General features: G+C 37.9%; 2 protein-coding genes across 2 annotated transcripts; both read right to left on the bottom strand.

The window, feature by feature from the left end:
* Window positions 1-201: 201 nt before the first annotated feature.
* On the bottom strand, window positions 202-1,610 carry tcf15 (transcription factor 15). Its single transcript, XM_056729593.1, has 2 exons — window positions 922-1,610; window positions 202-527 (listed from the first exon to the last, which is right to left on the bottom strand). Exons 1-2 carry the CDS (start codon window positions 1,405-1,407, stop codon window positions 462-464), a joined length of 552 nt encoding a protein of 183 aa, XP_056585571.1. The 5' UTR covers window positions 1,408-1,610; the 3' UTR covers window positions 202-461.
* A 6,176-nt stretch (window positions 1,611-7,786) lies between these two features.
* srxn1 (sulfiredoxin 1 homolog (S. cerevisiae)) lies at window positions 7,787-10,116 on the bottom strand. Its single transcript, XM_056773478.1, has 2 exons — window positions 9,861-10,116; window positions 7,787-9,457 (listed from the first exon to the last, which is right to left on the bottom strand). Exons 1-2 carry the CDS (start codon window positions 10,083-10,085, stop codon window positions 9,248-9,250), a joined length of 435 nt encoding a protein of 144 aa, XP_056629456.1. The 5' UTR covers window positions 10,086-10,116; the 3' UTR covers window positions 7,787-9,247.
* Between the last annotated feature and the right edge of the window lie 899 nt (window positions 10,117-11,015).

Here is an 11,015-nt window from a genome sequence, read left to right as displayed (position 1 = left end):
TGGATCTACTGAACACAGTGAGCTGATAAAAGCTGTATAGGTACCCAGCATTTTGAATTTTGTGCTATAAAAATAATTTTAAAGCGGTGGAAAATATTGGCAAACAGCATCATATATTTAGAAACATATATTAACAATTTGTAAACATTCTCTTGTTTTTGTTTCTTGTAAGCCATGCAAAACTCACAAAGGACACTGGAATTTTGATAAAAAATATATTTATTCCCTCGTGGTAAAGAAACAATTTGAAGAAAAATGTATAAATTCTCTTTAAAAAATAAAGAAAACTTAAATGTATGCACTGCATTTTAAATGTTCATATATCTATACAAAGGACAAAATAAAAAGATCAAATAAAAAGCCTGTTTGAATAGCGAGTCTTTTGAAAATCCTGCGCGTGTTTGGCGAGGAGACTCGCTCACCTCTCGCGCTCCCTGAGTTGAGGCTTCATTCTCCTGCTGCTACCGGCGCGTGACGCGGAGTGCAGTGATGCCCCGGATCCGGACACAGTCCATTCCATCCTTCACCTGCCAGGCAACACATGGTTTGATTTTAAAGGCATGACAACTACATATAAATGAGGCCATGCATGCAATCATATGTGTGATACAGGCTACTTTTTCCATTATATTTTGTATAATCACAGAATCATTAAAAATTATTATTTATATGGTAAACAGGAGCATGGATGCTAAACAAAACAGTGAGCAAGACATTAAAAATACATGTTAAAAAGTTGTTAAGGTTTAGCCTATCGTAGAGGAATAATGGAGACAATTGTAGTTCGTCTTGCACACTTATCCATAAAAGAGAAACCAGCTGTGTCTGCTTTACAATTACAACCTCAAGGCAATAAATGCATGGTTCTAGGTTTTTCTCTTCGCGTATGTTCATATACAGTATTTGAAATGCATCTCTTACCCCTTTTCGTTGGCTGCTGAGGCAGAAAGTACAGATAGTGCGTGGCTGTTTTCCTCCGCACTCCGGTTGCGCGCTGTACACCGCACCCACGCACGGTTGCGCTTCTTCTCCTCCATCCCCTATCAGGAGTACATTGGCCAGGTGAGAGATATAACTGGAAGCTAAGCGCAAAGTCTCAATCTTTGACAGCTTTCTGTCCACCGGCTCGGTGGGAATTAGAGTCCGTAATGCTGTGAAAGCCGAGTTGACGCTCTGCGTTCTGTCCCGCTCCCGCGCGTTTGCAGCGTTTCGCTGTTTTACAATCACCACACCGCTCACGGTGGTGTTGCGGGACATTCGCCGCAGTTTCTCCGCGCTGGGACAGCAGCCGTAACTTTGCTCCGAGCTGCCGTCGCTTTCACTGCGGTTTTCATCATCTTCGGACATCATGGCAACGTCCGGATACGCCAGATGAGTCGCCAACGGCCGGAGCAAGGCGAATGCCATCACTTCTCAGGATTCCAAAGAAAAAAAACAAAAGAACTCGATCCCACAGAGAGGACGGTATCCAAACTATCCCAAAAACGATGGCTTGCTGTCGAGCACTAGCTGCGCAAAGACTGCATTGTAAAACCTCGACGCGTGTTTTCTCTGATCTATTAAAACAGATCAATCTCATTTGGTCAAAAACATGTTAGCAGTCCTGTCGATGCGCCTCCATGCGCGAATAAACAAGGATCTTGGCGCACGGAGTCTTATAGGCTCAGGGAGGAGCGCACATTCATATGCAAATAACCAAATACAGTGTCGCAAAACATATTGGGAAAACATGAAAATATTCAACCATATTCAAGCAAAAGGCATATTTCATATTTTACTCTCAAAAGAAAGTAAACATTCAGCGGACAGATTTTTTGTGACCACATGATATGATAAAGAGAAAACATTATAAACAAACAAGATCAATTAACGCGTTTAGTGTTTTGTCCAATTAAAAGTAAAAAGGTATGAATAATAGCCTGAGTAAATATTTATTCTATCAATGTAAAAAGTTCCCATCTTGTTTGCATTTTGTACTTGCGTTTTGCGTAATGCATTTCATGATCGCAAATGAATGAATAAAAGTATACTGTTATTACATTTAAGACATTAACATTTACGTTTGCATATTAGTATGTACTAGTGTGTATTTTTATTACAAATAGGCCTACTAGACATAGGCTAGATATTTGTGGCCGAATATGAAATTTACAGAAAGGTGCACCTGCAAGTGACGCAGATCTTAGTTATCCCAACTTTACTGCCTTGAATTGCCAGGCCATTTGACAGCCAAGCGTTAAAAACAAACAGTGGGCCTAATAATTCACGCGCTGTAAACACAATGGCAAACGCGACCTAATGCTACACATCAGATCAACACATGCTTGTTTACACGGGACACAACGCACCAGTAGCCCACGTGACTGAAAAACAAGAAAAAGGTCAACTGCTTATTTATCTGCGCATTGGGTAATTCGAGTCGAATAACTAAACAGCAGTTCAAAATTGTTTTTAAATACCACCCAAACTTTTAATTGCTCTAAAAATCACATTATTACAACGAGTGAGAGTTTAAGACCTGCTACCGTTTGTTTTTCCTCAGCTCAAGCACATACAGGCCAAGATAAAGAACCAACAACATAATGGACTATCCCCAATTTTTCCCTCTCTTTCTCAGCCTCTTCAATTTTTTATTTTTTTCTCTTTCATCTTGCTTGCATTCCCTTCCTTTGTCATACGCATTAGGTTGTGACTAAATTATATTTTCATTAGGGTTTTATATTATGTTTAAGTTTAATTTAGTTTTAAAATGACTAAAGGACAGTTTAGTAACATTATTAATAACATTCACGCATTTGTTTTTTCATGCTCCCAAGTTTTTACTTTCCTTTAATAACCCTGTGACTAGATAAAGAAAATTGTCTCTCTTCGTCTTGACCATTCTCTTGACTTGAAGGAATGTAGGATCTTAAATCAACCATATGGGTTTATGTGACCAGACTCACTAACCTGTGACCTCTCATCTTTTAACCTCAGCTTATGTGGTCATCCTCATTTGGTTTAATAATATCTTACTGTTTCTATATGCATAACTAAATGCTGCTTTATTGGACCAAATGCATTTTGATATTCGGTCCATTTTTAACAAGATCGAAAAAGTGTCAACAAAGTCTGAGCACCACATAAGAACTGCTAAGATAAAAAAATTCTCCATCACTATATCATATAATATTATATAACAAACTGTTCAAATGCATTATACAAATTAGCATAATAAATGAATTAGAATAATAAATGTCATCAAAATATAAAAGGAAATTAAAGAAGCAAAATTTGATGTAGGTCACAATGGCAACTCTAAATTGACTTAGCCAAGTTTTGACTTTTTGCATTACTTCCAAATGCAGTGCTAAAATGTTTGCTGATCTCTCAACTGTTTAGTGGATTGTCGCCTTCGGACAGTAGTCCTGCTTGAGGCTATGAGCTTCTGCAGGGGCAGATCTCATGCGGAGATGGTTTGTTTATAGCCAAGAAGCGGGTGTTGGGTAAATAAACACGAGGCAGATGTTTAGGATGATCTAAGAAATAGAGAGTGAAACAGTGGCAAATGGTTTCCAGACCATCTCATTTATTTTCTCTTCGCCTGCACAGCCCTGTAATATGTCACTTGGAGAAGCTTTCACAAACATGCCGTAGTGTCACTTAAACCCATTATCTGTCCTTTCAGCTGCACCAACAACCACCCCTCCCACCATCAACAATGTTTTTTTAACACCTGCATTGCATTTTTACAAGCCTGGGGGGGCAGTAATCTATGAAGAAAGAGCGTCACTAATCAGCAATGATCATAAAACCAGTCAAAACCAACCTGATTCTTTATAAACTATACAAATTACTGAATAATAAGCAACCCTGAATTTATACCGTATCTACTCAAAATCATCATCAATTCGAGCAAAGATGCTCGCTCTGAATTCTTTTACAAGAAGGGGAAACAGCTTTTGAACATGCTCATAAATATAAGATTCATATGCAGAATAATTCTTTACTAGTTATTTATCACAGACAGACTAAGGGTTCCCAAGTGTGTTTGATGGGGTCACAGAGGTAGAAATGCAGCTGAATACACAAGTTTACAGGGCCGATAACATCATGTCAGAGATAAACTGACAGTCCTGTTTAGAAGGGGAGACTGTGTCAGCTTTAGGGTTCATATATTTGAGTGAGTGGAACAGGTGTGTGTGTGTTTTGGCAAAAGGGGGTTGGTTATAAGAGCTCTATAAGAACCTCCCCTCCACCTAACACAATATACACTTTGCTGAATTATGCTCATGAACTGCTGGCACACATGTTTGCTAAACTTCCGTGCATAAATATAGAGAATATTTTGCTTTCGCGATGTAGAGTATAATGCAAAACAGAAATTATATTCATATTATTAAATGATCATAGCACAATATTATGGTACAGTTCATCAACTGTTTGACCTCGGTCATTCTGTGCATTTGTTCAGATAACTCATATTGTGGCCACATGGGATGATGGGGTGTGAGGAAAAGAGGAAGAAAAATATGTTTTTTGGGGATAGCTAATTTTTCACAGCATTTGTAAGGGGATCGTTTGTCCATCCAAAGGGGATGAAAGGTCCATAACTCATATGTAACTCACAAGCATACCGAAATAGTTTCATAGATGTTTCTGTGTAGTGACAAAGTATACGTCATTACTTTGTAATGATGTGAACCTCTTCCCGGACTGTACTGACAGCAGGGGATTAGTCCAGCACACAGAGCCACAGTGTGAAATCACATGCTATTCAGGGAAAAGTTTACTGACCCCTGCAGGTAAGGGTCAATGGTAGGATCCTGCCAAAAGCTGTACAGGAAACGGAAGTCTATTCATGTCCTATATTGCTCCATAACTCTTGCCTTTGACATACAAAACAAGACTTATATGCACACACGCACATGCACACACACACGCACACGCACACTTACATGACACCTCAAAACAAGAGTAAGGCAAGACAATGTTAAATGCGAGCACTGATGAGCTCATTCAAATGAAAAGGGAGAACAAATGTATTTAATTTTTGTATGGGGAAATGCTTAGTTGTTACTTGTTCTAGAAAGTGAAATCCATGTTTATCTGAAACAGATATTGGTGTGACATTACCTTGCAAATGATAACATGTAAACAATACCTGACATAACATTTATATAAACAAAACATTCAATTACCACAAATGAAGGTAAATTTAGAGTAAATTCAATGTTTTGTATAACTGTTTTAACCTATGGAGAGAATGTGTAGGTTCACTTTTAAATGCGCCGATCCTCTTTAAAATTATATTCAAAGCTGAGCTTCAAATTACACTTCATGTCCACTAATGCAACATGCATGCAAAGTTGAATAAAAAGCAAAGCCATAAATTCACCAAAGTTGGAAATCACTTTTGGACAGGGCTGTATTTTGTAAATAATCTCTGGTTCAGTATAATCATGACATCATCATCAACAACAGCCATAAATTGTATCAACGTTGCATTGCATTAACATCTACAAAACATTTAAATCTTTATGATCACACATTTAGAATCATATGCCCTGGCTTTCATGTAGCTCAGTGGTAAGAGCATTGCATTAACAAGTCAACGTCGTGGGTTTGATCCCAGTGGATTGCACATACTTAGAAACAAATGTATAGGATAATGCAATCGCTTTGGATTAAAGTATCTGCCAAACGCATAAATGTTAATGTAAATGGATCATTTGCTCAATGTGAAAAGAAAGGGAGGTCTGCTTCCAGGTCAAAGTTAGTGTCCTGTGTTGTCATGATTCCCAGAAAGAGTGGATTTGAGTGAGAGATCATTGTCACACCTGTCAAAAGCAGTAATAACATCAGTCAGCGGACAATGACAGGTCCCTGTGAGGCCAAAGTAATCACTCACAGCAGTCCGTCACATTCACTTTCAAACACATTCTTAAAGCAAAAGTTTAACCAGAAATGTGGTTTTAGACACCATTGACAAAATATAATTTTCAAAACTAAGAAAACATGAATTGCTTAAGATATAAAAGTCATATGTTTGGAACAACAAAATTATCAGTTCTGGGTCAGTTCAGTTAAGGGATAGTTCACCAAAAAACTATCATAATTTTCCCCCCTCCTTTTGTTCAAAACCTACAAACTACGCTTTTGTGAAACACAAATAAATTTTTTTGGAGAAACTTCTCTGTGGTTTTGTTTCCATTCAATGCAAATCAATTGGGACAAATGTTGTTTGGTTGGCAACTTTCTTCAAAATTTGTTCTCCGATGTTCGGTAGAAGGAAGTATTCATACATGTCACATGTTTAAAATGACAAAAGGGTGAGTAAATAATGACAGAATTTCAAAGGTGAACGTTTCCTTTAATCTGCAAGAGAAAATTCGCGGAAAATACAGTACCTTGTACCTTGTCTTCTCTGATGGTCAATGTAAATCTCGGTCTAGTCAGAAAACATCATTGAGATGGAGACAACATTACAGCTTCCTTTATTTCCCCGAACAGCAGCAGGTGCACCCCACTCTTCCTAAACTGGGTGTGTAACCGTCTCTCTTTATTCCATCTCCTCAATCAGGCTTGTGCGTGTCATGAGATTACTAAGGAGACATTTTTTCCAGGCCGTGAGCAAGCCACAGGAAGTCTTCTCACACGCGACCATTCTTTTGCCAGAAATTTACAGTCGTGCAGGTTTGTTCCGCCGAGGCCCGGGGCCCCGTCTTCACTTCCTGAGGGGGCCCATAGGGAGGCCAAGATCAGGGCCAGCACCCCAGGGACTAGTATATCGCCAATGGAGAGAGTCTGTTATCTTCCAGCGGTGATCTACAAGGTAGAAATCCCAATCGCTGGCCAGTACCTTCCTCCGTGATCAAAGGACATGGTCGTAAAGACGTGATTCCTGTAATCAGCAGCTGTTTGTATCCTGTTAAACGGTCTAACTACAAAGACTGCGACAAGGTCTCACAGGGCACAGTTTAAGACCTTGTCGCTCAATGTTACATAAACCCATACATTGATGCAATATGAGAAGCATGACTTTTGAGCGGCAGACATTTGCTACGATTGTATTTTGTTTGTTTCAATGGGAGTTTTTAATGAACAGTTGTCTTCAACCTCCAACAGTAGACATTTTGGATGTCATATATTTTATCTGTCACTTCCACTTCAGATTTTGGAGACATTCTCTAGCGATGTGATGGATTTGATCCTTTGCATTTGATTCGGGAATTGCAATGGTTCCCAACTATGGCCATAGTTGAAAAATTCAATGACAATCATGATGCTCTTGTATTGACTTACCCAAAAATAAAATATGCTGATTATTCTTGCAGTTTATTACCAAGCATTACTTTGTAGTTAGTCACCTGCACTCAGGTCGTCATTGTTTACATAGTCTTCTTGTCTGACAAGTCTATGGTTATGGATATCAGGCCGAGGTCAGAGTTGAAAAGGAAGTGAAATGTCGTTAAGGGGAAAAAATCTGAGATGGTCGTCTTCTGATCCTGTGGACCACAGCTGAGATATCAGAGAAGAAAGGACTAATAGAACTTTCCATCTATTACTCACAAGTCAAGAAGCAATACAGCCGTTCCACTCTTAATATCTGACAGTGAGTTTAAATCTATATATAGCAATGCATTGGAACAGTATTCATTCCTTTCATCGCTCTTCTCTACTGAAGAGAACATCGTCGGCCAGTTCTCATGACCCATGACTCCAAACGTGTCCAGCCCTTATGGATAAGCTTCAGAGAACATTCAATCATTCTCATGCCCCTCCAATGGCATATAAAAATCAAATATAGGTTTTAAAAAACGTTTAATGTTTAAAATAAACAGAACAAAATTTGTAGTTATTACAATAAATTGTGATGATCAACAGGTGCGCCAACAACTTTAATTGCTGTTTCTATGGGCAGATTGTGTTTAGCTCTAGTTGTAAAAGTACAAAAGTGATTCAAAACAAAAGGACAAAGTATGAGGAGAAAAAAATGTTATGAATCTGACTGTAACAGACAACATCTACTGTGAAACCTCTTGTGGCCCATTTTCAAGGCTTCCGGTCCAGAAAGCACAGTATATAAGTCTAGTGGTCAGCACACGCCTGTGGTCATCTTGTGGATGTTCATACTGTGGTTTGGCATAAGAAGTTGAAATGACAGCTGTTTTAACTGGAGTATAAAACCATCATGGGTCGGAGAGGTCTGAAAACAAATCCATTCACTATTCCAACCCATTACTTTTTAAATAAACATTTTTTTATTTACAGAATAAAAAGTAAAGTAGTCTACAAATTTGATCTAAAAAAATAAGAATATAATCTGCATGGTACCTCATCACTTTTAAAGGGATAGTTCACCCAATATTGCAAATGATGTCATCATTTACTAACCCTCAGGTTGTTTCAAACCTGTGTAAATTACTTTGTTTTGTTGAAAACAAAGAAAGATATCTGTAAGAATGTGAGCAATTTTCAGTTCTGAAACATCCTCCACTTCCATAGAATTTGGGATTTTTATTTATTTTTTGTTCTGTTTAACACGAAATGAGATAACTGAGGGTGAGTAAACTATTACATATTTTTTTGGGGGGGGTTACTGTCCCTTTAATGCATTTTGGGTGCATAAATATATCCATTTGTGAGTTTATTCGTTGTTTACAAGTATGTGCATCCCATGACTTTGTAAAAAAACTCAATTATCTGAAGAGTTAGCCCAGTTGTGTTAAGTACGGGAAACAAAGTTTTGTTATGAACAGTTTGACAATCTGTTCTGTGGGCCACATCGTTGGAAGAAAATGTCACCCTGTCTGTAAAATCCAGGTTTAAATCTCATAACGCCATAATGAGATTAGGAACTTTTCACAAGCATGTTCATATATCTCTCTCATGGTGTTATAACGCTTCCATCTAGTGGTGAGACGGAAAGTTTGCAGATAAAGGAGATCTGTTTAGTCATGGTGACTGATCCACAGTATACTAACTAGGATTAAATGTCAGATTGTCTTCTCAGAAACATATTTTGGGGATAAAAAACCTTGAAATATTAATTTGGTGAAAATCGCTTCAAATCTGTAGGTGCTATGTATCTGAGAATCTGTATCTTCTCTCTTCTTTCCATGTTTCCAAAGGGATGTATGAATTTTCCCATTACTATAATCCCTAAATAAATCATTTTCAAAGTATAAACATGTTTGCTAAAGAATATTTTACATAGAATAGATAAATAGATATACTATAAATAAATGAAAAACTATTATAAAAGTCACTGTAGATTTGGCGTTGATGCTCCCAGGTAGGTCCGCAGGTCTGAGATGTTTGATTTGATAATCTTGGCTGGTATGGATGTCATCTCTAACCTCTGATAGGCAGCAAACCGATGGCAGCCTCCAAAAGAATAGTAATAATTTCCACCCTTTTCTCCGGTGATCCACAATACATCTATAGGAGGCACAACTGAGATTCCTGATCCTCCCTAGAAAAACCATCATAATAGTCTACTTAGGAAAAATATGTAATGGCCAAATAAACACATACATTTTTATGTTTTAGTAACTGGAGGGATTGTCTTGTACCATAATGTCACCTCTACTGAAAAACTCAATATATTTGTATTTACATTGCACATGGTTAACATTATAACTCAAAAATTGCTTTATGTAATGTGAAATCCACATTTAACGGTGTTATACTGATTTCCATTTGACAGACAGCATCCAACCAACAGAACACAACACATGTCAGATCATTTAAGCTTCCATTAAAACTAATTCTCATTATAATCATTACATCTATTACAACTTCTGTGATGGTTCCTATTGTTTTTCTTTTCAGGAAGGACAAAGTAAATATATTAGTTAGTGGAATTGTTTATGTACCTGTATGCTCGTCATGAGACTTTGGACCTTCTGCTCTTCTAACACTGACGGGATGGGTCGTGTGATCACATCCATCGGGATGAGATGAACGTCCGGAATGTTGTCAGAATGGATGGAGCGGTTTTCTCTCATTAAACTGCCCATATTACGGGTGTATATTCGGAACGGGTTCAAAGTTGGAGTGCCAGTGCACTTTCGGAAAACAGATCGCAGAGTTTGAAGCATCACTGGTTAATGTTTAAGAAACGAGGAAGTGTTGTTTCTGCGCATGCGCGAGTAAACCCCGCCTTCTCTCTTCCGTTTGCATCACAGACCAATCAAAACAGCAGTTGATGCATTCTAATGAAGTCTTGTGAAATAATATCAAAAACCCAATTTTTTTTTTTTTTCCTATTTTTAATTAATCATTAATTGAATACCCAATGTTTAAGCTGCAACAAAATGCTAAAGACTGTAACGCGTTGTTTTAAGATAAACTCTTACTTTGCTCTCTGTGGACTGTTAATGTAAAGTAACATGAACATTCGGATCTCTAAATGCTGTGAGCTGATTCTTCTGACAGGAGCAGAAGGGAGGTTTGGACCTACTGCCAGTGCCAGCAGGCTGTAACAGGCAGATGGGTTTACACACAAACAGCAGAAAACATCAAGAGCAGTCAGGCTGGCACACACAGAAACTCAGTGAATAGAGAGTCTGGATAATGAGGCTCTTCTAGAAGGAGATGTTAATTTATTACAAACTGTCCACTCGGATTATACACATTTATATAGCTGTAAACTTTTAAAGACGTATTTAAATTAAATTGATATACTCCATCATTTGTTAGAAGTAATCTAGGATATTGTCATAACTGCACCATGAGCACTCCACACCACATCACGTCTAGCAAACCTCTGCTAATTAGTTTCTACTCGTAATAGCTAGTGCAACAAAAACAACATTTCAAGAAAATAATAAGGGTTTCATATTTTGCCAATTCTGCTGTTTTTCCAAAAAAAGTGCAAGTGTGAGCTGAGACCTGACTGCAGTGAAACGTAACTACCAGCAGATGTCATGCGAACGTCATTCCTGTTGACGTCAATGCGTCCGAGTAAATAAGTTCCAAAACAGCCCAGAGCAATTATTATTATTAACTACAAGTAAAAGGTACTATAC

This window comes from Triplophysa dalaica, chromosome 18, assembly GCF_015846415.1.
Source record: "Triplophysa dalaica isolate WHDGS20190420 chromosome 18, ASM1584641v1, whole genome shotgun sequence".
Taxonomy (NCBI): Eukaryota; Metazoa; Chordata; class Actinopteri; order Cypriniformes; family Nemacheilidae; genus Triplophysa; species Triplophysa dalaica.
This window is presented reverse-complemented; position numbering and strand designations above follow the sequence as displayed.

Bases quoted from the DNA above. Each gene is read 5' to 3' on its own strand.
- tcf15 (XM_056729593.1), bottom strand. From the start codon at position 1,407: ATGGCATTCGCCTTGCTCCGGCCGTTGGCGACTCATCTGGCGTATCCG. The intron at 528-921 runs GTAAGAGATGCA...GTTGCCTGGCAG, and splicing joins TCAGCAGCCAACGAAAAGGG to GTGAAGGATGGAATGGACTG.
- srxn1 (XM_056773478.1), bottom strand. From the start codon at position 10,085: ATGCTTCAAACTCTGCGATCTGTTTTCCGAAAGTGCACTGGCACTCCA. The intron at 9,458-9,860 runs GTACATAAACAA...TGGTTTTTCTAG, and splicing joins GTCTCATGACGAGCATACAG to GGAGGATCAGGAATCTCAGT.